The 26,961-nt window shown below is 31.9% G+C and overlaps 3 protein-coding genes across 4 annotated transcripts; 2 read left to right on the top strand and 1 right to left on the bottom strand.

Moving 5' to 3' along the window:
* Window positions 1–531: 531 nt before the first annotated feature.
* Window positions 532–7,672, bottom strand: LOC116771859 (ecto-NOX disulfide-thiol exchanger 2-like). 2 transcript variants are annotated; one of them, XM_061524946.1, is made up of 10 exons: window positions 7,539–7,672; window positions 7,112–7,402; window positions 6,725–6,925; window positions 5,906–6,405; window positions 5,572–5,715; window positions 5,126–5,309; window positions 3,882–3,988; window positions 2,985–3,092; window positions 2,772–2,906; window positions 532–2,700 (listed from the first exon to the last, which is right to left on the bottom strand). In XM_061524946.1, exons 2-10 carry the CDS (start codon window positions 7,389–7,391, stop codon window positions 2,353–2,355), a joined length of 2,007 nt encoding a protein of 668 aa, XP_061380930.1. In that variant the 5' UTR covers window positions 7,392–7,402; window positions 7,539–7,672; the 3' UTR covers window positions 532–2,352. The 2 variants fall into 2 exon arrangements, with proteins under 2 accessions (XP_061380930.1, XP_061380929.1); XM_061524945.1 differs by having other exon boundaries at window positions 7,112–7,659.
* A 48-nt stretch (window positions 7,673–7,720) lies between these two features.
* LOC116772094 (cathepsin O-like) lies at window positions 7,721–17,976 on the top strand. The gene is made up of 6 exons (XM_032664136.2): window positions 7,721–8,033; window positions 9,537–9,862; window positions 12,543–12,675; window positions 13,962–14,155; window positions 16,919–17,038; window positions 17,338–17,976. The coding sequence occupies exons 1-6, from the start codon at window positions 7,845–7,847 to the stop codon at window positions 17,522–17,524; spliced, it is 1,149 nt and encodes a 382-aa protein (XP_032520027.2). The 5' UTR covers window positions 7,721–7,844; the 3' UTR covers window positions 17,525–17,976.
* Window positions 17,977–22,254: 4,278 nt separating this feature from the next.
* Window positions 22,255–26,556, top strand: LOC116774529 (galactose mutarotase-like). The gene is made up of 6 exons (XM_061524820.1): window positions 22,255–22,360; window positions 22,699–22,844; window positions 24,683–24,898; window positions 25,239–25,501; window positions 25,667–25,823; window positions 26,092–26,556. The coding sequence occupies exons 2-6, from the start codon at window positions 22,725–22,727 to the stop codon at window positions 26,404–26,406; spliced, it is 1,071 nt and encodes a 356-aa protein (XP_061380804.1). The 5' UTR covers window positions 22,255–22,360; window positions 22,699–22,724; the 3' UTR covers window positions 26,407–26,556.
* The last annotated feature ends 405 nt before the right edge of the window (window positions 26,557–26,961 follow it).

The following is a 26,961-nucleotide window of genomic DNA, read 5'->3' on the forward strand; positions in this document are numbered from 1 at the left end:
TACATAGACCATAGACTAACATTTTTATTTGGTTTGTGGCTTAGGACAGATGCCTATAGATACTTTACAGGTTCAGCCAGTATTACAAAACACTAACATTTCGTTTAGTACAGACACTCACGGAGCATGGTTGCTTCATAAGGTACCTGCGCAAGGTCGCTAGGGACGCGAGCCCCGCCTACTACAACTGTGACGAAGCCCACTGATACTGATTATCACACCATGAAGAACGCCCTCTTAGGGATAGTAATTTCGCTGGGGCGTTGTGAATGTTTAAGTGATCCCCAGATGTTCCACAATGGTGATGAGGGTATCTGTTGGTGTTTTAGCAGCAGTAGCGGCGGGTATGCTCATTTTGTAAGCTTGCCAGGAGCCTGACATAACCATCCCAGTGATCGTCCTTGGCAAGGTGAAATAATGCATTTTTTTCAGCGTTAAAAATAAATGTTTAAAGTATAAGATTGCATGGCAAAAATCTATAATTAAACATATAAGTTAATATATTTATGAACGAGTGAATATAACGCAAAACCAGTAACACAATAATGTTTATTTAACTCTGTCACAAAATTAAAAAAAGGTTTAGGTAAGTATGATTTACATAAATTAAAGCCTAAATATTCCCACAATAAAACTATCGACTCAGTGTGGCCATTCCAAGTGTCTGCTGTTAGATATTAACTGGAACCTCAGAGCGGGAATTTTTAAAGACAATAGATATTTTCACATTATAAACAAACATGTTTACATTGATGTTATATTTTTATTTATTTCTAAGAAAATAAATTTAAAGGTAAAGTCACAGTTTTATCCTTTATGTTTTACTCCCCTCCCATGTTTACTCATGTGACTGTGCAGTCATTAAATATTATTGAAACAAAGTACCGAAATATAGTGATAAATACTTTTTAATAGCTTCTTACATTTAAGTACAACAAAAATTATAATTATTACTATTAAAACTAACAGAAATAAAAAAATGTTTGATCATTCATTTATTAGCTTTTATGTATTCTAAATATTCATTTATTACATAACAAGTATTCTAAATATTTCATTCAAAATACAGGTACAGGTACAGTATACAGTCAGCACTGGTTCTTGAAACTAATAGCTATAATATAATACTTTTTAAATAAGTACCCATTGCCTTTGCACTACACTGTATCAAAATTGTAAGTATTATGAAATATAAGTTTTAACTTGCAACAAACTAGCCAAGGTATGTGTTTTATAACGGTGTTTAAGAAAATTTTATGATTGAACCTTTTTACAAGATATTAATAATTATATGGTTATTAAGTAAAATGACAGATATACTAAAGACTATATTCTACAACCAATTCGCTGATGTTATATCAAATATAAATCATACATATAATATGTCATGTAATACTTTACTCAGAGGCATTCACAGAGACTTACACCAACAATTACGTCTAGGTACATGTGTATTAGGTCAGTCTTGAACTAATTAGCACAATGTAGGAATGAGACTATTGAATGGGGTCGTCCACCTACAAACTACTTTATAATATAAAAAATAATAGCATTTAGGGTGATCAAATCAATGCCATACACATATATATATATATATATATATATATCGGCGCTATCAGCATTAATGACAGATGCAACTTGAAAATATCTTGAGGCTGTCATCGATTATTATAAAAACTTATTCGTAATTATTGTTAAAAGTAAAAAGTGATCAAAGAATGTTTAAAAGGAGAATAGAACTATGTTTGAATTCTGGTATAAATACGACGCACGACAGCAGAGTTCAGTGAGTGTAGGCCATTAAAAAATGTGACTATGAAGAATCTTCGAGAAATACAAGGACATTAAGAAGAATTGAGGTTTCATTTTTAAATATCACGGAACGTACTGGAAAAAGTGACATTAGTGACGTCAGCGAGGCTGGCGTCTCTCTCTCTCTCTCTCTTTAAACAACGAATTTGTATTAAATCCGATATATATATTTTTAACACAAAATAAAGTTTATTTTAATAATTAAATATGTCACAATTTTATTTTTTGACATGTAGTTTTGTATGAACCAATACTTTATATGAATAACAACGCTTCTAGTTATTTATATAAACCGCAAGTTTATCGAGAAATGGTCGGTCGAATGAGGACTCAGAAGTTATTGACCAACGATTCAGGAGATTTAGGCACTGGTATGTACTGCAATTGTTTTTTTTTATTACGTCAAACAAAAAACAGTCTCACAGTTTAATAACAAGGGCATTACAATTCATCCAAGATTAACATATTTACTATTTAAGCTTATCTTAGTGATAATTAATGTTAAAAAATAAAAACTATTTTCGACAAAAAAAAATAACATCACTTCTCCTTCTTTATTTTATCGAAAGTCACAAAAATCCATCTATGTTCGATGCAGGCGCCGACACCGGAAGTCTCACAGCGGAAAATGTCGGGGAACTTCTGTAAAATTGACGTTATCTGTGTCTGTGTGATGTTTGGGGTCATTGATTTTACGTATGACACTAGATAGTCAACAGAAGCCCCTAGAGGATGTACTAAGAGGAATGCTGTCAGAATGCTGATGAGTTTGGCTTCGGAAGACATTATCGAGGAGTCAGAACTGGTGACCTTTTCACCTTCCGACGATGGTGGGACTGTTGGTTTTGAGGGTAGATCCGTCTTGAACTGGTTTGGATATGGGTATGCCTAAAAATATGTTAATCGTAAATGTTCTTCTGCAATTTCTAATGCTCGGATTTAAGTATTTATAAATATACCTGTTTGTTCTGTAGAGCCTGCTGGGCGATGAAATGGGCTTTGAACTTTTCAAATTTTCTCTCAGCTTCATCTTTCGCTAGGTACGCTTCATTCTTATAGCCTTCCAACTCGTAAGTTAAATTTTCATTTTCTTGCTGTAAATGAATAATAATGACTTGGCACACAGTTACTTCATATAAATTATAATTTGAGGCACAGAATATATACGGTACCTTCAGTTGTTCATATTTTTCCAATGTAACGGAATTCTTCCCAGCTGGTTTCTCCGACTCGTCTTCATCGAAGAGCGAATTGAACTCCTCCTTAATGTTTTCTACCTCCTGAAATATTTACTTAGCTGAATTTCCTGTCTTTTGATAGATTTGCGTAATTTGGACCATCGATAAGCTTTACTTACCAAAATAAGATCTTTTATTTTTAATGGAATTATTTTTGGTTATCGGCAATTGTTGGTAACACCGAAGCTCAGTGATACAGCTCGTGTACTACTGTCCGTTGTTGCTTGTCGCAACACCATGATATTTTGATGCAATATCGAAACCCGAAATTGTTTCTGAACGAGCTCATATTATTAAATACTTACATTCCGTTGATTGATATTTGATAATGGTCATCCATGAATGGTTTAATTAGGGAGAAAAATGATTTTAAACGAATTCAATATCGTTTGCAACCTTAACAGTCAACATCATAGCAGAACAAATGTCGGTCTTGGGTAGTTATGGAGGAAGAATATTAGACTCCGTAAGGTTAATAGCTGATGGGTAGAAATAATAGGAATTACCTGCCAGCTGGCATCAGATAAGTAGAATTCTCGTCACAAATGTTCGTGCCTCCTGCCACTGTTGTGAAGATTAAAGTCGGTGCCATCAGGACAAAGGTACAAACACCCAAGACTCTTGCTTCATTTCACTCAAGATAGCTCATAAAAACTTACCTTTATAAGATGCAAACAGATTCAGGCTTAATTAGAATAAATTTTTGCTTTTCTTATACACAGATATGCATTTATACCGATTAGTGACAGACTATTTGTTTTTTCATAGACTAGCCCCATTCAAAATACATATAAATTTGGTAATAATTCATTTTGGTACTATTATATATACCTCTGTCATTTTGAGCCACATCTCTATGTTCCTGCGTTGTTGTTTGGTGAAGTGGTCCGAAACCCGTTGATGCTTCGCCGCTGAGAGTATCTTCGCTACCTGATCGACTGTTAGAAACTCGGATTTTAGAGCTATTTAAAGTTATCATCGACCGACTTCAAAAAACGAGGTTCTGTATTCAACTATTTGGTTAGTTTTTTTTAACGATGTCCATAAGAAAATTAAGGGTTTTTGATTAAATGGACTTGCGTTGCATAAAATGTATTTTACGATATAAAATATGCAGTTTCAATGAAGATATTTCAATCAATACATTGTATTGTTTGAAGTCGGTTATTGCTTTTTTGGAAATAGTAGTTCTAAAAACGTGATTATAAAATTAATACTTATATTAAAATTACGTTATATTATATTACTAAAATATAAACTCATTTGATTATTCGTTTACGAACTGCATCCGTCTGAGCTTTTCTTGACTCCTGCGAAACTCCTGCGATTTAATCTGTAAAATTATTACCTTCTCGAATGCTGGCATCAAATTAAGCACTCATGAAGACTCCCAAAGACTCCCAAGAGATAAACGCACCTGTTCAATAATTACCACTATTTGGAGAATCGGTTGTCCAGCAGTCTGTTGTCATTTTATTTCTCTCGTCGATTCTTTAAGACATAATCTCTTCCTCTAAGACATAGTCTCATAATCGCTATTTCAGGGCACTTAATTACTGAACAACTAGCAGCTGCGTCAATTTTTTTTTTACCTGTTTGGGCTACATTTATCAGCTTACCTAACTCCATATAGGACGACATTGAAGTCCCAGGAAAGTAGAAACAATCTAATTACAGTTTCATGGGAAGCTGATTCGTTTAAACCGGTCATTACTTACCTTGTCTGAATGAAAATTTAAATAACATTGTAAATTTGGAAAGTTCAATAACAGGAATAACGGAAAATCTGCCTTAATTCCAAATCCAATTAAATCCAATTTGTAGGCCACTTTTCTACTTAAAGCTGAGGCAATCTTGATGTATCTCGACTTACCTCCATACACTCGAAAATTCAAATTTGGAACATCCAAATTATTTGGTGACAGTTTTAATTATGTTAACGTCTATGATTTTAGACTATATTTTATATATGTCGACTTACCTCCATACACTCGTAAATTCAAATTTCGAATATCCAAATCAAATGGTGGCAGTTCAAAATATCTTATCTTATGCGGCTCAATGTCATTACTCACACTGCATGACAACGTGAGCGAATTTCTCCTTGATAGCATTCTTCATATTTTGGAAGTCATCGTCTAGTTGCATCTTCTCTGTGAAAAGTCTCCTTATTTGATTGTTGCTCGCCTGTATTAGTGAGTAGAAGGCATTCGCGTGCCTCTTACTGCACTCCCCGCGCTCGAGCCACACAGCTAGAGTCTGGAAATTATTTTCCATTGTAAAAATAGAATTTTACTCATCCCTGGTTTACATTTTTCTTATTTAGTACTCTATTTTAGAGTTATGAAAGTGAAGTATATTTTATAGTGGCCTTATTTAACTCTTTAAATGTTCGATGGCACTAAATCGATTCGGTAATTATTAGATTACATATATAAAATATTTTTTTTTTATCATATATATTTATGGAAATCAAACGTAAGAAATAGAACATTATTTTCAGTATTATAATTTAACTCACAGGAGCAGCGGTGGCAAATTCAGTTTCACTTTTGATCTTTTCAGATAGATTTGTGAGCGCTGTCTGTGAGAAGGGCTCCACTCGCGGCGGGGTCTTCTCTCTGTGGCGTTGTCTACGCTCATATTCGTTCTGATCATCGCGATTCTAAAATTTTATTTTTCGATTAAAGTTAATAGCAGTAACAACAACACAAAAAAGCATTGTGTCTACTGGAATAAAGTGAATGGAGAAAACAAAAAGTATTATAAATATATATGTATAAATAAAGAAACATGTATATATATATATATATATGTATATAGTTGATATAAGAATTTTTTTTTAAACTACCTACCAAGGCATAATCAACAAAGATCGTTGTAGCTTCATTTTCAATTTGATCATGAAATTTAAATCTATATCCCGTTAAGAAGAAAGATGGCGCCACACTCTCAGGTCTTTCAAAACGGATGTAATAAACACCACTTTTAGGCGATTTAATATCCTCTATATTACCAAATTTTTGGAACATTTCCATCAATGTATCATTTGTTAAATTTAGTGGTAAGCCCCCAACAAATATTGTGCGACAACCTTTGGGCCTTTCCCGTCGTTCCGGGGTAGCAGTTCCGGGGATCGGAGGTAGCATTACTCCATTATTAAGATATATCTGTTGGTTGGGCAGCGGCATCATGTTTTGTTGGTTCATCATCATTATATTTTGGTCTAACATGTTTGGCATCATGTTGGCCATCATGATATTTGGCATTATATGCTGTGGCATCAGCGTGCCATCCAGTGGTTGCTGACCTATCATGTTCGGGAGCATATTTTGGAAAGATATCATGTTCATACCTGAAAAAATAATAATTTATAGATAAGACTAGCAATACATTTAGTATATTTCATTAGATTAAGTCTGTAGGTGAAAATTCCAAAATTATTAGATTATAATTCATATGCTAGCTTGATTCTTTTTGACAGTATCTGTTTCAAATATTTAATAAGTGAAAATATAACAGAGGAACAAACTTTAAAGTAATGATAGCAGTGAAATTTTAATACATGTGACATACAAGACTACAGGTAGTCACAATATATAATTGAACAACCTATCCTGACCCCATGTCCCACACCCTTTCTGTGTAACTTTACATACATTAACACGTGTTACCTGGAATCATGCCCATATTCATACCCATGTTAATTCCAGCATGAATCTGCTGCACATTATTCTTTGGTACCCTATTATTATCCCATTTTGTCTTCCGTTCCCTTTCAACATTCCTGGTTCTATCATTTCTTTCTACATTCCTCTTGTCGCTCCTATTATATCTATCATGGCAATCCCTCGATCTGGATCGATGTCTTCGATCTGGAAAATTAAGATTATGCATTTAGTTAGCATTCACAATGACAGCAACAAAATTTGTAGTAAATTTTTGCTGTACCGGATGTCTTGTTGCTTGGATAGGATTATTGAAATATCAGTATGATTTTATTTGCTGCACTCTATTTAATTTTATATTGTATATATGTATATATAAGTAAGCAGCAATACCTTGATGATCTTTGTCACGTCGTAAGGAACGATCACGGCTCCTAGAACGATGGTTTCGTGTTTCATTACTAGAGACGTCATGGCATGTTATATTTGTATCACTCATATCGTCAGTCACGATATTCATGTCTTCGGTCGTAATAGATGTAAGTAGAGGAATAGGCGGTGGGTTCAGAGGAGGGACGTTCATTTCCTGCATCATCATAGGTGGTGGTAATATAGATGGTGGCATTATTGGAGACATCCCCATCTGGTAATTTTCTTGTGCCCATGTGTTCATCGTGGTTATCTCTATTTGTATGTAAATGAAATCAAAGAATTATTTAATTATTTACATACACACACAGAGTTTTATGTTACTACTCCTGTATTCAGGATTGCCAGTAGGCAGTGGCGATCCAATTTTACCAATAAATATACTAAGTACCTATATGGGTATTTATGTAAGTTATATTATTAATCAATACAAACAAAAACCCAAGAAATACAAAGGTTTAATGACCATCATAACAAATCTATTACTATATTTTGACTTTCTTAAAATCGACTGTCAGTGACAAATGTCATCTGGTTATATCATGCTATTTAAATTTGATTACTCATGTCAATGTCATTTTTTTAAGCAAAAAACTTTTAATGTTATGTTAATCAGTTGTTTCAACTTTGAATCTTGTTGGACCTGCTTCTCGAACTGGACGTGTTTTCTGTTTTTGTGGAGTTATAATTTATAAAAATGAAGAAATGGTGGAATTGGATTCTTGTTGTGGCCTTAGTGTGTTTGTTATTCGTTGCTATACCTCTTTCATATCCCGATAGGACTAAAGAATCCCTTCGTCCCATGTTTGATGAGTATATAGAAAATTTCAATAAAACTTATAAGGACGACCCCGCAGAGTACGAAAAAAGATTAGAGCATTTTGTGGTAAGTTATAACCCAGAGTAATTGTGTTGATACAAAAAAAAATATAGTTGTTTTTAAATATATGTTGAACACCCCCCAAAGTTGTAATTAGCAGGCTATAAAATATTTAAATTTAATTCATATTGAATAACTATTCTAATTTAAGTAAATTTAAATGGTAATTCAACACAAAATAAAACATTAAATATTATGCAATGTTAGTTTATATATTTTATATCAGTAATTATGTATCTACCCTTTCTTTATCAAATAAACAAATAATAGATCTGGCTATGAGCAGTTTTGTCATAGGTAATAAAAAAAATTTAAGGGTGTGTTAGATATTTAATTTTAAGAAAACTGATCCTTGACAGGCAAATTATTTTGATTAAGTTCCATCATTAATTTATCTCGATATTGTGGTATATTTCCTGATGATATCCTAAATAGATTTTTTTTATCACCTTTTCTTTTTTGCGTTCAATGTGTCTGAGCTTTTGCTTTTGAAAAGGCATTGAACAATAGATCTGAATATTTTTATGACAGAGAATGTGTGAAGTCTTATTTTTTTTCATATATCAAACTTGACTATCAGAGCCGTAAGTTGATTATAATAAAGACATATCATTTATATTATTCAGTACAGTTCTTTTAAGGTCGTCAAATTAATATTACTCTTCTGTATTCATTTGCTCAATGGCCTATTGTTGCTGGATGGATGAGTAGTGACGGCAGATAATATTACTGTTCTTTATGTTATCGATTCTAGAAGTGACCGTCATAAAATACATGTAATTTTGGGCTCTGCAATCTAGGTATAGTTTAGCACTAGTTTCTAGCTTTTATATATATTGAAATTTCTCTAAATATTACATGGTAGTAGTATTTATGTTTAAAACTATTAATTTTGTTTAAGACACAGATGGAAGTTTAGTTAAGTAGTAATGTACCCTATATTACTCTTGTTATCATAGTCTCTTAGACGTAAAGGTTTTTTAAAATTATTTTTTGCACTATGAAGTATATGAGAATTTGCTAAAAAATTACACAAGTCCTTTTCCAATTGTTGCCTATCCCAAGTAGCCTTTTTTATTAGAATTATTGGCAGCCTATTATTATTAACGTGTCTTTGAAATGGGTCCAACACCTTACTAGAATGCATCCTTACTTGTGACGATTAATCACGACAATAATCTTAATATAAATGAAACTAGTATTATTCGGATTTACTACGCGGATTTTATTATTTAAAAAGTACATAATCCCGACGTTTCGGTTACTTTACCCGTGATCACGGGTAAAGTAACAATATAATAAATAATACTAGTTTCATTTAAATGAATACTCGCGAAAATCTTAGATCTCAATAATCTTAATTTTTTCCATTCGAACTTCAAATTTTTTTTTTTTTACCAACTTATGCAACACAAAGCGATCGAGTGTGTTTCGAGATAGTTCGTTATTCCAACCATTAGTACGGTAAGAACGTGCTCATTATATATTTTTTTTTGATTATCTACTTAGGCCTCCGTAAAAGAGATAGATAGATTGAACTCAGCAGCAAGAGGTCCCGAACAGCACAGGGCGAGGTATGGACTCACACAAATGTCAGATATGTCGAAAGATGAATTCAGAGATATACATCTATCTGACGAACAACCTCATCGATATAGAAGACATAAGCTAGGGAAGAGTTGGAGCAAAGGTAGAGTGAAGGATATTGAGGACATGGCCGATAACATAGATGATTACGATGATGAGGATGATGATGATAAGGAGGGTAGTCCGCATCATAATATTTATATTGTCATCAGAAAGAAACGCGCCATGCTACCACTTCAGGTTGATTGGTGAGTAACTTTAATTTTAATACAAACATTAATTATGGATATGTTACAATGGTAGTATAATATAGGATCTTCGCTTTTTTATGAAATGCCTAATAACCGAATAGTGAATATTCCAGCAATTGTCAAAAGATTGTTCAGATTATACAAATATTTTATACTAGTTCTTAATTTAAGTGCCGGGTTTTTTTTTTAATTTAGTCAATATTTCCAATTCAATAACGCAATAATGTATCAGAATAAATAAAAGCATAGTTATTGTGCAATATATATATAAACGCACATTTTTTTTCACTAAAGCAATTAATTCGATTTACTTTTCATTTCATATAATAATTTGTAGAATCTAAATAAATTGTTTGTATAAATGACAACCAGTTATATACCAGCCCGTTTATCACAGACTAGTTTTTGTAAAATATTTGCGTACTATTAACACAGGACAATAGTTTATCATAAATATATATATATATATATATGTATAAGTATTTTGCATTAAAGTCACAAGAATATCCATGAACAAACAATATGGGGTCGCTGTAAATTGATAAATAAATAAAAATAGACAGAACCTAATGTAAAACAATAGTGATGAATTTTTTGTTGATAGTTAAAATTTTTAAATACTTGGTATTTTTCGTCTGTAGAGGTTATTTTTTATATAATAGTCTTATACGGTAGATTTAAATATATCTGCGTAATCTTGTGTCCTGTTTGTCTGAGCATTTATTCGGAACAGAATAACCATGTAATAAAAAACGTAAAAATTTATTATAGATAATATAATATACAACCAATATATACCCTCTTATGTACCAAATTAACGTTGAAACAGTTTTATTTTCTTTTCAATAGTAATACGTTCATTTTGGCGATTATATTTTTTTATGTCATAACATAATGTTTCCAATTTATTCAGTTATCTGTCCACAAAAAGTTTCTTATGTCCGTATCGTATATTAATATTCACTTATTAATTACGTTCTTAGCCCTCATTCAGTTATTTGTCCTTTAGTGCCCTTCCAAGTGATAAAAGTGATAATTATAGCCGAAACCGGTAATATTTGCATGGTCACATTTAGATTTATCGGTAAATAAGATATTTAAAAAAGGCGTTTGTTATAGTTTACCTATTTAAAAAACGAATTAAAATTTATCTCAACGCCTAAAATTGTAATCTTAAAATAGCTGACGAATTTAAAGGTATATTTGAAATATTTTTTTTATTAATATTTATAAGACCATTGTTTTGTTATATTAACTTGTTTTAGAATACAAAAATAATTATAATATTGTCATATTGATGGTTTTGTTTAATGCGGTTCCGTGTGTTGTTATATATATATAAATGTTGCGTTCAAGTCGTCCGTATGTCGCGTCTTCACAGAAGTGTCTGACATCAAACTGAAATTAATATTACATACTCAGATACCTTGATTTTGTAGTAAATAATAGTTATATTTGGTAATGTAGAATTACCGCTTACATTTTTTTTTAAATTATGTCTTATATTCTGAACAGTCTTTGCATAAATGTGGTATAGGAAAGGAAGTACCTATAACTTTTCAAAAAATAATTCTAATGAGCCAATAAATTTGAATAGGAAATGAAGCTTCTGGAAAATGTTAGTATTATTTGTAGCACGTGGAACGGCGCGTGCCATAATGTGCGCAAAAACCTGTTAATGAATTGAATTTGCAAAAATATTTTGAATACGTAATCTATTCCATTTTTTAAATTAAAAACCTTAATAAAAACCGCAGTAATATATTAAAAATATTGATATTATATCCAGAATTCAAGACAGCATTAAAAATGAGGTTCAAATTTAAGTAAAAAAAATGTATGCTTTTTCATCTCTTAATAAAGCTGCCAAGCAAGAAACAATAGTTACATTATTTAAATGAAACTAATATATTTCGAATATACTACGTGATCACGGTTGCTGAAAAGTAACCGAAACGTCGGGATTATGTAGTTTTTTAAAATAATAAAATGTGCGTAGTATATCCGAAATATATTAGTTATATTTAATTGAATAAAACTCGCGAAAGTCTAAATCATTATGTGAACCAGTTGCATCATTCTTTGTGTAAAAATATTTGATACGGCCGGTTCCTGTTAGAATTAGGCTAGGCTCTAGAAGTAAGGTCACATCTGTAATTGAGTAAACCAGACGATGGAAACATTAACTATATTAACATTAAGTAATATTTGTCGCGAATTTGGAAAACTTGGTTATTAACTCAGTTCGGTCTCGGATGGAATAGGAAGTCCAATCAAAGCAAAAATGCTATCATGGCTTGCATTAAATACTCCTGTTGTTTTTTAAACGTTCTGACTTATTTTGCTCTATGAGTAATAACGCTATTTGCATGGTACCGAGATATAGAAATACTTTTTGTATTTTGGTTTATCGTCTTTCATGTTTTTTTTTAATTTTAAAGGAACTCTAATAATATGATAGAAGATACTTTTAGAAAACAATTTTCGAGAGTCACTAAAGAGCAATATCCCTTGCCAGCCTTTATCATGACTATCTTTGGAGCTTAAAAAAATCTAACGCTACCTCTACGTATCCATGATGGCCCATAGTTTACAATAAACGCTTTAAATAAGGTGTAACATGATATAAGAAAAATATCTCAGCGAAATTTTAATTACCATTTATCTTTGTGTCCAGGAGAACTAAGGGTGTGATAGGTCCCGTACGTGATCAGGGTCTGTGTGGAGCGTGCTGGGCTTTCAGTACGATTGGCACAATGGAAGCCATGGCTGCCATAGACACCGGCAAGCTTAACACGCTCAGTGTCCAGGTGGGTATTATTTGAATCCTATGTGAGGCCACATCAGGTACCATAGTGGTGTTACCAAGTACTCAATAGTTACTCCCACACTCAACACTTGGTAAAAGCTAGGCATGACGATGAGACTACTACGACTGACAATGAAAAACGTCACTGAAGATAACCGTTTTTCATTTGGAATAAAAGGCTATATCAGTATGTATTTCGATGCAATATTGTGCACGTTCAAATGTTTTATACTCATTACGTTTTATACTAAAAATATTATTTTTATTAGTGTAATTAAAATTCACTTAAATTTCGCCGAGATCCATTATAAGAATTTAGGAAGAACTTTTCATATCATACAAATTATTTTTATTAAAAATATAATAAGGCAGAGCGCAGAAAACAGTATCAGGGAATGATTTTTTTTTTATAAATTATACAAAAAATTGTAATCTAAACGATAGATATTTATTTATCAAGTCTATTAATTAAAAACTTTTTGTATCATACGGAAATACTGAAGCCTTTTTTCATTTGCAAGTGTGTGATAATGTTTAAGATATTTATCGCTCCCATCACGTTAATTACGTCTGTATAAAATAAGAGCCAAACATGTCTCATTGAACCAAAAGTTTTGTTTATAAATATCAAAAATATATGGACAGTTTTTATACAGGAATGTAACAAATTAATTATTTATATTTAGTATATAATAACTTCATAGGAGATTTATTTAAAAAATGGCCAGGTTTTACGATCATTACGATGCGTTTTTTTTTTAAGAAAAATTGTGGTTTGCGTTTAGAAATAGCAGACCAAATTATAAAGACAAATCTGCTTTACTTTTTCTTTAAAACAAAACAAAATTACAAATTCAGTTTAAATAGAGGCTTTGTTTAAAAAAAAATAGTTCAATGATTTTGCATTTCTCATAACTCTTTCAAAATGAATTCGCCTTCTAACCGCCTATGGTTTTAATTTAATTTCAAGGTTGGTAAGGTAATGATGTCTTAAATTTATAGCTATTAATAATAAGAAAATAATCGCCTCGTCCGACTGTGACTCATATTTATTGAAAAATTTCTAATTGGGCGTCAGATTTTTGAATTGATTAAGCCAAACTAAACTGTTGTAATTTAATTTGTTTTTCTAAATTGTTTTCAAAACTACACATATATTTAATGTTCACCATAGACAATCACAAAATATATGATATAGCCACATGAACATATGATTTTAAGGGTTACAAGGACTATTTACATAATTTATCTTGTTTCGTTGGCATGAATATATTTGTAATTTAACAGGAAGTTATAGACTGCGCTGGTTTGGGGAACAGCGGTTGTGCTGGTGGCGATATATGCCTTTTATTAGACTGGTTGCTCATGACGGATACCGCTGTCCAAGTTGAGAAGGAGTATCCTCTGAAGCTGACGAACGGTGTATGTCAGGCTAAGAAAAATGCGACCGGTGTTAAAGTCGCCAAGTTCACGTGTACCGAGTGAGTATATAGTAAAGTAACTTAACAATAAATAAATATAAAGATTGAGACTTTGAGTGTAAATCACATGTCCAAAGGCATTTTTTGAGAGCTTTATAAATTATCATGGGATAGAATGATTTGGATGCCGTGTTTACGCTAACATTACGGTCATTTAATGAAGGTCTAAGTATATTTCTTTGTATGTAACGCACATAGTTACTTACGTTCTAGTAGAAAATGATCAAATATAGTTCTGAACCGACTAACCTATTTGTAGATTATAATTATTCTCGCAAAAACCTAAATCATTTTACTGAGGCCTTCTATATATGATATATCATGGATATGGATCACAGTTACATTTGTAATTGAAAATTCTCATTTTGAAATAATTATACTAGAAGTTTCTAGAAAACATAAATTTTTTTTATAACGACGTAATGTTTCCGTCCCTGACTTGTTGTTAATGGATTCGATTCCCATCCATTTGAAATAAACGAGCGGATTTATTTATCAAAATTTTATAATTAAACTATATTTATTATTGTTTTTATAATAGTGTTATGATTTATGGGACATACTTATTAGTCAAATGCAATGTTTATTTTATAAGTTGTAAAAAAAAACTAATCGAATTGACACTTGTATTCAAAGTTTTCCCTCCGATATGATGTCGAGGTTGTTATATATAGAATATACATATATATTTATATGTGTATTAGTAGTATTCGATTATCAAGTAAAGAAGGATTTCTTAAAGGATAGTATATCTTAATCTTCGCCGTCTCCGTCTTTGTTTAAGTCATTTAACTGTTATTAAAAGAAAATATTTTACGTATGCTATTTTTTTCTGCATCTGAATATCCCGGATAGTTCTCAATTTTTAAATTTATAAAATTTGGTGTATTAAAAAAAAAACTCAAACTTTTAGATTCGTTTTGAAAAATAAAACTGTTATGTTTTTTTGAAGGTTCTAGCAAATGCCTTATTTTTATTCAAAAAAATTCCAACTTCAGTGTTTCTAGAAAACAGGTTTGAAGCATTTGGAATTTAAATAAGGGAATAAATATGATAAACAATTTTTATAACCAGGTATTTTTTTCTAATTACAAGTTAAAAAAATATTAATTATAATATAAAAACCTAGCGTTGATTGATTTTATAGTCGTTTAAATTCAATGTAAAGCTTTTTTTGATATAATATAACGATGACTACCTCTTCACATATAAATCTTGTTAAGTAATGTATTTGCGGTTATGTGATACGGTGGCGGGTTAAGCCGTTGAATCCCTACGAGGGTGAAATGTCACCCTCAACGCATTTAGCTCGTATCATAATGTATGCAACTGTACATTTTCAATAGGGATTGCAATCAATTCAGTTAGGGGTCTTAAGATGTTGGACGTTGTCCAAAATGAAAATGTTCTTAACTGAATATAAAAAAGATATAGACATTATGTGCATAAAATTTAATTAAAGACGTGCTCCAGAAAGTCCAAAAAATATGTCATAGTTTCGCCAACCCTGCTCCATTTTCATTCTTGCTTTTTCTCAAGCTTATTTCACAGGTCCAAACGCAGGCTTGGGTCCCACGTAAATGTCAACTCACTTGATTGAATAGGACCTTTGATGCTTTAAATATATTTTGATGATATTATTATAAGGGTATTTAACATCTCACGAAATGTTTGTATAGTTTTAATATTTCGCAATACAAAGCTGTTGTGGGAAGTCGCTGGCAAGGCGTTTGAAGTTAGTCGATAATTTTCTTTCAAACGAAACATTTACATAGAACTGTCCAGTGACACAATCTTTTTAATTACCATTCTTCATTTCGGTCAAACAATTCTACATTTAAATAAGAATTTGAAAAAAGAATGAAGAAGATAATAAAAAAAAAAACAACTAAAACGCGTATACAAAACTTACATTTAAAATTTGTTGCGATGGATATAAGTTATATATGCTGATATTACTAAAGAGTGTGAATATTTTACCAATAATTGTGTAAGAAAAAGGTCGTATATAAGTTTGAAATTAGTAAAAAGTAAAAATATATATATATACACTAGTTATACTATGGTACTTATAGCTGAAGAACTCAATAGTTAGTCCACACTCAACACTTGGTAAGAGAATGTCACTGAAACACTGATAGTGAAAAAACGTCACTGGAGATATATATTTTTCATTTGGAATAAAAGGCTATATCAGTATGTATTTCGATGCAATATTGTGCACGTTCAAATGTTTTATACTTATTACGTTATATACTAAACATATTTTTTTTTTATTTAATTAAATATTACATTAAAAAATAGCGCCGAGATCTATTATGAGAATTAAGAAAAATCACAGATTATTCATAAAAAAATAGGAAACACTAATATTTTTTATAAAATACAAACTTTTATTACAATACTAATTATTTAAAAAATTTAATAAGGCAGAGTGCTGAAAATAGTAACAGTTAAAGTTTTTTTTTTTAATTAAAAAAAATTGTAATCTAAACGACAGATATTTATTTATCATGTCTATTAATTAAAAACTTTTTGTATCATACGGAAATACTGAAGCCTTTTTTCATTTGCAAGTGTGTGATAATGTTTAAGATATTTATCGCTCCCATCACATTAATTACGTCTGTATAAAATGAGGTCGTATGTAAGTTTGAAAATAGTAAATAGTAATAAAAATGTATACTCTATTTATAATATGTTACTTTTAACTATAGAACATTAAAAATAATATATGAATACTAATGTCCATACTGTCGCCAGTCTGGTGGGCGCGGAGGATAAGATAATCGAGTCTATAGCAACCCATGGTCCAGTGGCCGTCGCGGTGAACGCGCTCACGTGGCAGAACTACCTTGGCGGTGTCATACAGTACCATTGCAGGTGGGTCTATGTAGCAAAGAGGCTTTATATATTTATATATTCTATATAGTTTTACGTTTGTGAAAGCAAAGAGGATTTACATGTTCATGCTTGTCGTTTTTTTATGGCTTTATCATGTGCCAATAATAATGATAAGTCAATAAGAATGTATTGGCTTGCTGACTGAAAAAAAAAACTTTAAATAAATTATTATTAAAATTGTTGACAGGAATTTTTTTTGCAGTAAAATTTTTTTTTTGTTTCCGCACACATTTTATTTTTATATTAAAACTGCATTAACTGATTTTTTTGCATTACAGCGGTAGCCCCAAAGAACTGAACCACGCTGTAGAGCTGGTTGGCTATGATCTAACAGCAGAGGTACCTTACTACATAGCCAAGAACTCGTGGGGCAAAGGCTTTGGTCTCGACGGATATCTTAAACTGGCGATCGGCTGCAACATATGCGGACTAGCCAATGAGGTAGCTAGCATAGACATTAAATAGTTATAACATATATTTTTCTTAAATTTTTTGTTTCGATTTTGAAATGTTTTTTTTTTTAATTTTATTTCTCGCAACGAACCAATTGATATAGTGCCTTAAATAAGCCATTTAAAAATGTAAGCCGTCCTACTTAAAATTGCGTATTTTTTTTTTTATATTTTTATATACAGTTTTACATGATAGTGCCAATAAGTTTTAAATCTAAATTTTTACAAAGATTTATATGTGATTGTTGCATGACAATTTATATTAATGTTGTTTTATAATATTAATGTTTAAATACCCTCGATATTATAATAATTTGTATGAGATATAGATCTAAGCTAAATCTCAACTCGAATTGTACATTCCTTAGAGATAAGACTACATACATGTTATTAATTCTTGCCATATTTTTTTTTAATTTTCTCTAATAATTTAATATTAAGATAATAAATATTGTTTTAATTAAATGTAGTTTTCCTAAGCACACCTTTTTTTCGTCACAAATTTGAATCTTTTTTTAAGATTTTTTTTCGTTGTAATTTTTTTTTCTGTTTGCGGTGTTGGTGGCTAAATGATAGATTAAAAATCTTTTTGAAATGTGTACCATTTTGTACTTTTATAACGAAATATAAGATTTAATCGGTTTTAAAGTTGTTTTATTTTAAACAAATCAAATATTGTTTAGTTGCTTTAGGGAAGAAAAAACCAAATACTGTAAAATTCATAATTTATAGTCTGTATTAATAATAAAGATATTCATTCCATATCTTCGCTTTCATTTTACATTACAGTATATGTTAGTAAGTTGTAGCATAAAATTAAGAAAGAAATTAGTTATAATTAATGTATCTATTTTATGTAGTATCGTTTGTTATGTAGATCCCTGTTTGGGTAAAATCCTCCTCCATGTTTTTCCATGACTAGGCAGTCACGGGATAAAGTCAACCAGAGACATGGGTCTTTGGCTGGCTTTATCCAATCGTTTCGTGTGTTATGTGATCAGCCCACGGTCTTGTGTGTCGACCGACATTTCTTTTCCCCTTTGGTCTTTTCCATCTTGTGGTCTTTCGATGGTCCATTGAAATAAAACTAATATTATTCTTATTTACTACGTGTGTATAATTTTTAATAACACACCCCTAACGTTTCGGTTACTTTGAAGCAACTTTGTGAGTCGTCACGTCTGTCCGTGGTCCATCGGTAAGTTTAGTTTTTTGGCGTATATCTTGGTTCTTAATATTACGTAATCTTGTAATTTAAATGAAACTAATATTTTTTAGGATAAACTACGCGTGATTAATTTTTGTAAAAATCTCGTCTGCCCGTGATCACGGTTGCTGAAAAGTAACCGAAACGTCGGGAGTATGTAGTTTTATTACAAAAATAAATCACGCGTAGTTTATTCGAAAAAATATTAGTTTCATTTAAATGAATAAAACTCGCGAAAATCTTTGATCTCAATCTTCTAATTTTCAATATGCTTTCCATTGCTGTCTAAGTGCATTTGATTTTTTGTTTTATTTTGTTTGTGTGTACCCAAGTTTGGCGACCATACAGCAAGCAGAGTAATAGGCATGTATCGAATATTGTCCTTTTCATATGGCCGTAGTTTTAGGATTTATTTTTGTGCCCAAAAATTTCTTTCAAGGTGTGTTACTTCTTCTTCGTTGTTTGATGTTTTAAATGAAATTATTTTTCCCAAAAAGATGTAGTCACTGATATTCTATATTGTTACCTTTTATCGCTAGCGGGCGTTGACGATGGTTTGTTATTAATTTAGTTCTGTCTGCATTAATTTCCCGTCCGATTTTAGAGCTTTCTAAGTCCAGTGATGTCATCATTTCATCTCGGTGTTTGGCAGTTTCATATATTCACTACAACATCATCAGCGAACCCCAGGCAACCATCTGAGGTTTGCTTAGTCTTCGTTGATGTTCGCTCCCCTTTTTTCCAATCAGGTTTTTGAAAAATTATGTAAAGTACTGCTATTAACAGGTTTGGGGATAGATGATCTCATTGCTTCATGCCTCGTTCTATATTTATTTTGTGTCTTTAATTTTATAATTTTATTCTACTTGGCTAATTGTATAAATTTACTTCAGTATATTGATGTATATAGAATGTATGTTTGATTGTTGCAAAACATTCCAGTTTGAAGAGTGACTGATACAGTCAAAAGCTTTGCTGTATTAGATAATGGCCACATGCAGAGGTCTATTGTAATTTCTGTATTTTTTTATAAACTGTTCTAATGTCTGTATGTGGTTCATCGTGCTAAATTGTATATCCTTGCTAGCAGACTTATGGGTCTAAAATTATATCTGATCTGATTGCGTTGATACTTTTTCTTCGTCTAGGTCATATTTAATAATTGGGTTAAATGGCGGGTTAAAATAGGCGCCCCTGTTATATGCGGAGGTCCTGGATGAATGGGAGATGCGGTTGTTGGAATCACGCGTGAGCCGGGAATTAATCTTTGCTGTACGCCCGGTGCTGAAAGAGTGGGTTGAATGGTTAAATTTGGCTCTCTCACCTACCGTCTGACACAATTGGTGAGAGGGCACGGTTGTTTCGGTTGGTATTTGTGTCAAGTGGTACTAAAAGAGCCTACAACCACGTGCCATCACTGTAGAGTTGAAGAAGACACAGCACAACATACATGATAAGTATGTCCTGCTTGGAACGAGTTTCGGGCGGGTCTTGTGCAAATCGTTGGGCCCGACCTCTCTTTATCAGCTCTTATTAATTCAATGGTCGGCAATGAAGAGAGTTGGCAAGCCGTGTTGGTATTCGCTGAAAAGATAATGCTTGCAAAGGAGGCGGCAGAGAAGGAGAGGGAGCAAAACCGTAACTCTCTCCCTATCCGTCGTAGTCGAGTGGGCCGACGATGTAGAGCCTACATGGCAACGCCAGTAGCCTCGTAGAGTCTTTGGTCGTCAGAGAGGACTAATGCGTGGCGGACGGGGGTTTTCTTCGGCGTCTTTAATTGCTTTGATACGGTCACTTGTATTTATTATATTATATTTTGTTTCTTGTATAAATATTTATTTAAGTTTGTTGCATGTCTTATTACATCTCGTCTTGCTTTTGTTTCTTGTGAGCTGTGTTCAAGTTTTTGAATCCATGATTTGTATGTTCTCAATGTAAAGTCTCAATTTTTCTTGAAATAACCTTATATCTGTGATTCTTGTAGTCCTTACGGATTGTTCTATTGGCCTCTTTTGTACGTTCTTCTAAGTTTTTCTTTCATATCTTCAGTTTTAATTGTTTGTATGTAGTAGTAGTAGTAGTAGTAGTTTTGTCCGCCTTTTTGTGAGCTCGACTGTGGCTTCAGAGAAAATATCTTGTTGATGATTTGTATTGTTTAGGCATTTTAAGATCTTTGTTACCTCTTTCCAGGGTATTGTAATATTTTTTGTTATCGATGCCCTCAGTTCCTAAATATTCTGTTTGTACTCGTAGATTTTTTTGTATCTTCTGATTTCGAGAAGGTGTTGTGTAGGTTTTTGTACTCTGTATTGCTCTCACGAATCTATGATCGGAAGAAAAATTAAGTTTGCTTATTGCTTCAATATACATTAGTTATAAGTTCATTGTGGTTTATAAAATCTATTTCATTTTTAGGTTTTGGTCAGGCGATAACTATGTCCATCTAAGGTTCTCCTTGTTTTTGAAAAATTGGTTCATTATTGACAATTTGTGTTGGCAAGCATAATTTAAGAGACGTTTACCGCTTTTATTGCGCACTCCATAACCATATTTTCCCATTATTTTATTATAATTTTCTTATGGACAACCAATTTTGGCATTGAAATCTCCCACGACTATAATTTTTTCTTTGGTGTTAGCGTGAGCATGTTCAATCTTTTTGTAGATTTTTTTTTTCCGTTGACTTCTCTATCGGTGAATATACTTGTATTCTTTATTATATCCTTTTCCCCTGTTCAATAACTAAGTTATCTTAGTTTATGTATGCATAATTCGTTTCTTTCTTTCTTTTTCCAATTTTCGCTGTAGTTTCCTTCTCAAGTCGAGGATTTCTTGTGGATATTCTTCAAACACACACATTTATAGCTTCTTTTTATTCGTCATTATTGATTTGCCGAGAGGATTGCCCTGTCCTTTCCATTTTCTATGTTGTTTTGCCAAAGCTGTAGATCATATTTGTCTCTGTCTTCTAAGAAAATATTTAAATCGTCTCTAAATTTGTTTATAATAATTTTTATGAGATTGTCAGTAGATTTTTCAGCTTCTTTTACTCCATATGGCCTGTACAGATATTAAATTGTTTTGTAAGTGTTTAATTAACAATATTTGAGGGTATAATTTTTTTACTAGACATGACGTCACAGCTAATTACCTACATTCGTATTATTCCAAAATGATTTTTCTTATGCTCCTTTGAAAGTACATGTATAAAAATATTTCAGAATAATATAATCACTGTACAAATTTTTAATCACTCAGGTTGACAATCTCCAGGCTATATTTCTAGACTTTCTTAATATTCTTAACGATTATCCTTAAATATCTTAAATTCATATTTAAAGAAGAGAATTATAGCCACATTTATAAATGTCGAATGAAATAAATGTAAACTATTTAAGTTTCTTCCTAAATAGAAATTCTATATATTGTTATTCGTTGTAATATTATTGTTTTACTTTCCAAATATAAAATTATCATTGCGGTGAAGATTGCAAAACGCATGTACCTATTTAAATATCGCGCGGTTTCAAACACACTATATAACCTGTGGCAATGGTCTGTGTAAACTGTTTGAGCAGATAAACAATTGAAAATAATCAGTCAACTTCAAGGTGACGTGCGCGTGCGTCGGATTGCTTGTTGGTAAGTAGTACAAATATAATGTCCTGTAAATCACTAATTGATTGAGAACTACATAAGTTGGTACTTGTAACTTAAATGCGATACGCCTACAAATATATTTTGCCTCTCTATTCTTAATATAAAACGTAAATTGATTTTTTTTAAGTTTCGAATATATCTGGATGATATAAAGTTATATATACAATAAAAAAATTATGTAAAATATATTGTTTTACTGTTTATATCTATAGATAAACAAATTTATTATTCTGATTCTGAACACATATATATATTATATGAAAACTGATAAAATTTTACTGCCACATTATGTATTTATTATATTTTTCTCTAACAAACAGTACCTGTTGAAAAAAAGGGGAAAACAATGGTTAATTTAGTCGAAGAACTGTTTAACGAGAACGATGTAAGGAAATTTACCTGGTCGACGAAGACTGGCTTCTCCGTTTCAGTCATATCCTATGGAGCTATCATTCAAGCCATCAAGGTTAGTAGATAATGGCATCTATATGCAGAAAGAATTACCAGAATCCTCGCATGTTAATGAGATCTAAAACTTTCGCGAGTATTCTTATAAATGAAACTAATATTTTCGGATAACTACGCGTATTTTTTTGTTTCTTAAAAATGTTAACAAATTACATAACAAATAATAATATAAGTCGTATTAAGAACTACTTGATACCCGCGACTTCGTGCGCAATTTTTGATATATTAAGTAAAAATTCGTTTATGCAAGAAAATACATAACCAAATAGGTACGTTACGATAATAAAAGTTGTTGTTTCTTAAAATTAATAACCCAATAAAATGGTGATATCGCAGTATTTTTTAAATAAGAATCATGTTACTTAGAAAATAGAGTTTATAAAACTATTGAAATTTATCCAATGCCCTTGTCGTCCCGCTAGCCTGCAACTACTGACATTTATAAATTAAAATGAAACTATGATTTTCGGAATTATAATATTACCTTTAGGTTGTTTACGGAAACCGTGATTAGGGGTAGACTAATGAGATCTAAGACTTTCGCGAGTTTTATTCGTTTAAATGAAACTAATATTATTTGGTAATACTACGCGTGCTTTATTTTTGTAAAAAACTAAATACTCCCGACGTTTCAGTTACTTTTCATCAACCGGGATCACGGGCAGACGAGATGACGTGATTAGGGGTAGACTAGTTGTAAGTGCTTGGTTCTTGAAGTTGCAAGTTCGAAAGCTGCAAAAAATGAAATTTATATTAATCTTATATTAATAATATTTTTTTATAATTTTGATTAACTCAATATTGTTTTAAATTTAAAAATATAATTATTCGAGGTTTTACATTACCGTATTTTAATTGAAAACTTTTTAAGTATTTAATTGGATATAAGTAGATGATAAACTGATTCATAGATATCATCGTGTACTTTCATGTTAGCACATATGAAGTTCATATTCTTATCACACTTGATACACTACCTAAACCTTCGGACCCTTATGGCTCTAAGTCGAGGCCCGGTCTGGTCAAATTATAACAACACAAAATTAATTTCATTGCGTGAAACTTTGATTTTCCTGTATCATCTAGAACATTAATTTCATTTGGAGTTGCCGGCACGTAACTTGGAGAATGCCATTTTTAGGTGTCATGGGTATGTTTAGGTGTCATAGGAAACGGCACAATTTCGTGCGCATGATTGGATGTTTGCTCCCGAATACACTTGCGAGCACTGAAATTGAACACATTGTTTTTGTTACTGCTATTAGTTTTTGTTATTTATAAGCATCAAAAGTGACCACTTTTTGTTGCACCAAGTGTACCTACCTACATGCGCATTGTTCCCACTACGCCAAAACCTTGCCAAGTAACGAGCCAACAATTACACATAGTATAAAGATAAAAGGCTTCATGAAGTACTTAAGAGAACTAAAGTAATTGAAATGATAAGGATTAATGCCGTGGCTATTGTGAATATCATACCAATTAGCGCATTACAATCACCCAGCTTGTAAGTATTAAAATAGATACAGCAAGATGTCCTTAAAATTTACGAAATTGCAAACATAAAACTTCACAAAAAAGGCTTTATTTTTAACACATCTAAAATTATCAGTGTTTCTCTATGATACTATATTAATGAATATGAATCTTTCTTTGAAATCATTCCCTCCTTAAACAAACCCGCATCAAATACGTTGTTTAGGGTATATAAAGGGTATATTTAGGGTAAGGGTAGGGTATATTTAGGGTATATAAAGGGTGTATTTAGGGTATATTTAGGGTAAATAAATACTCGTATAATTATTTAAGTCAACTGTTAACTTGTTTAACCTTCAGGTCCCTGATAGAAACGGTGATATAGAAGATGTAGTCTTGGGTTTTGATGACCTAGAAAGCTATGTCAACCGTAATACACCTTACCTTGGGGCGACGGTAGGAAGATGTGCAAACAGAATTGGGGAAGCCAGTTTTAATATAGACGGAGTTGAATACAAACTTGCCAAGAACGTTGGGCAGGATCACTTACACGGCGGAATTGTTGGCTTTAATAAGGTAAAGTTTAGAAATTGAGTATTTAAGATAATAACGGTCACAAATCATCAAATAAATGCTGTATTTTTTTTTTAAATGTCTATATTTTTTCCGATAAAAGTTCATAAAGAAATAGATTTAATTTTTTGATAAAAATAGGTCAATTTAGATACTACTTATTTAAATTTTGAATTGTATTACTGGAGACAGGCGATTCTAGAGACGTAAACAATTAAATGTAATTTTACATTTGACTGCTATCTACCACAAGTGTTGCTTTCATATCAGTCAATATATGAAACCATCGGAATGTGTTTGGTAAATATGACAAAAATAACAATAAAATTTGATATAATTTTAGGCAAATTGGAATTACATTAGAGATGGCAATAAAGTTATTTTCAGTCATTTATCTAAAGACGGCGACGAGGGTTACCCTGGGGATTTGTTAGCGAATGTCATTTACGAGGTCAAGGATGACGATACACTTTACGTAGAATTTCTGGCGACCGCTACCAAGAGAACCGTTGTTAATCTGACCAACCATTCGTATTTCAATTTGGCGGGACACGATAGTGGTGCGGAGGAATTGTACAACCATGTCATCATGATTAATGCTGATAAGTATGTTTCATAGACAGATATTTTTTTTTGGAAAATATGGAAATCGACTAATTAATAATGTAGGAAGATTTTAATATATAGTAACTGAGGTGTTAAGAAAAACTTGAAATTAATTTTCTGTTTAGAGGACCATAGTGTTAAAAATCAAAATAAATACTTTGGCAGAATAACAGAGACAACATCAGAATCTATTCCTACGGGTAACTTTATCAAGGTTGGTGGAACGGCTTACGACCTGCGTGCCCCTAAACGACTTGGGGATGCGATGACGTCTACTGGATATGGATTCGATGATAACTTCTGCGTAAACATGTACGATAAGGTACAGGTTATATGTATAAAATATAAATAAAAATAACCCAATAATTTAAACCACTTAGAATTATTATTTGATTCTAGAACTAATTATAATCTAGAACTAATGTTATATTCGTATAATGTATCCTTCATTTTAGACAATAGACGCTGTACGTATTCTTAGACTCAGTTTTCTTTGTTATCACAACAAGATTTGTTGATTCTAGCCAATCCCAATTAAACAGTAACGAATATCAGCTGTTTGAAAATATATACTTGTACACAATTATCAGGATTTGACGTTCGTGTCCCGGGTTAGTCACCCCTCATCAGGCAGATACCTGGAAGTATATAGCGACCAGCCGGGAGTTCAGCTGTACACGAGCAATTTTCTCCCATCTCCTTACGAAGAGGCTCTTGTTGGAAAGAAAGGTGTTGGATATCGAAGGCATGGTGCCTTCTGCCTGGAGACGCAGAAGTTCCCAGATGCTGTACATCATGACAATTTCCCAAGCGCCATACTCACTCCCGGGGATGTTTACGTACATAAAGTGAATTACAGATTCGGTGTCAATGATGGCGACGCACCGCACGTTGTCCTAAACTAGGTTTCCTTAATAAATACAAATCCTGACAAAGACGTATTATATTCATATAAATTTATACTTTTATGATGTATAATTTTTTTGTAAGATTTTTATTATATTTTTATATATATATCGCTATAAATTTATGAATGGATAAAAGAGGAACGGCCATTGTGTTTAAATTTCTGTCATATCCTAAAATAGTTGCTATTACATCCTTACTCTTGCAGAAACTCTTTCAAGTAGAAAGTTAGGCTGTTAGAGAAGTTACTTCATTGTCGTCTTGCAAAGACAAAGGCTAGAAACTATTACTGACCCCATCTCGCTCCATGAGGTTTCGTTTTTCTCTATATTAACAGTCTTTAATATGTTACTTGGCTTTTTGCCCCTTTATATATATATAGCCTTATATATTACGCTTGCATGGAAAATGGAATAGGAAAGTCGCTTTTAGATATAAGGGTGCAAATTGTACTGAATCATATTGTACTCTCTTAATTGATTAAACATAATTAAATAAAGCGAGCTTTAGATATTGATATGTCGAATTGGGCATTTGGTTTTGCTATTGCACAT

This window comes from Danaus plexippus, chromosome 26 (genome assembly GCF_018135715.1).
Source record: "Danaus plexippus chromosome 26, MEX_DaPlex, whole genome shotgun sequence".
NCBI classification, from domain to species: domain Eukaryota; kingdom Metazoa; phylum Arthropoda; class Insecta; order Lepidoptera; family Nymphalidae; genus Danaus; species Danaus plexippus.

What these genes read in the sequence shown, in the direction of transcription:
- LOC116774529 (XM_061524820.1), top strand. Translation starts at nt 22,725, where the DNA reads ATGGTTAATTTAGTCGAAGAACTGTTTAACGAGAACGATGTAAGGAAA. An exon ending in GAATTGTTGGCTTTAATAAG is followed by an intron (nt 24,899 to 25,238) that starts GTAAAGTTTAGA and finishes ATATAATTTTAG; the next exon opens with GCAAATTGGAATTACATTAG. An exon ending in GCGTAAACATGTACGATAAG is followed by an intron (nt 25,824 to 26,091) that starts GTACAGGTTATA and finishes CACAATTATCAG; the next exon opens with GATTTGACGTTCGTGTCCCG.
- LOC116771859 (XM_061524946.1), bottom strand. Translation starts at nt 7,391, where the DNA reads ATGAACACATGGGCACAAGAAAATTACCAGATGGGGATGTCTCCAATA. An exon ending in ACGTGACAAAGATCATCAAG is followed by an intron (nt 6,926 to 7,111) that starts GTATTGCTGCTT and finishes TTAATTTTCCAG; the next exon opens with ATCGAAGACATCGATCCAGA. An exon ending in TGTGGCTCAAAATGACAGAG is followed by an intron (nt 3,093 to 3,881) that starts GTATATATAATA and finishes TAAATATTTCAG; the next exon opens with GAGGTAGAAAACATTAAGGA.
- LOC116772094 (XM_032664136.2), top strand. Translation starts at nt 7,845, where the DNA reads ATGAAGAAATGGTGGAATTGGATTCTTGTTGTGGCCTTAGTGTGTTTG. An exon ending in CTACCACTTCAGGTTGATTG is followed by an intron (nt 9,863 to 12,542) that starts GTGAGTAACTTT and finishes CTTTGTGTCCAG; the next exon opens with GAGAACTAAGGGTGTGATAG. An exon ending in GCCAAGTTCACGTGTACCGA is followed by an intron (nt 14,156 to 16,918) that starts GTGAGTATATAG and finishes TACTGTCGCCAG; the next exon opens with TCTGGTGGGCGCGGAGGATA.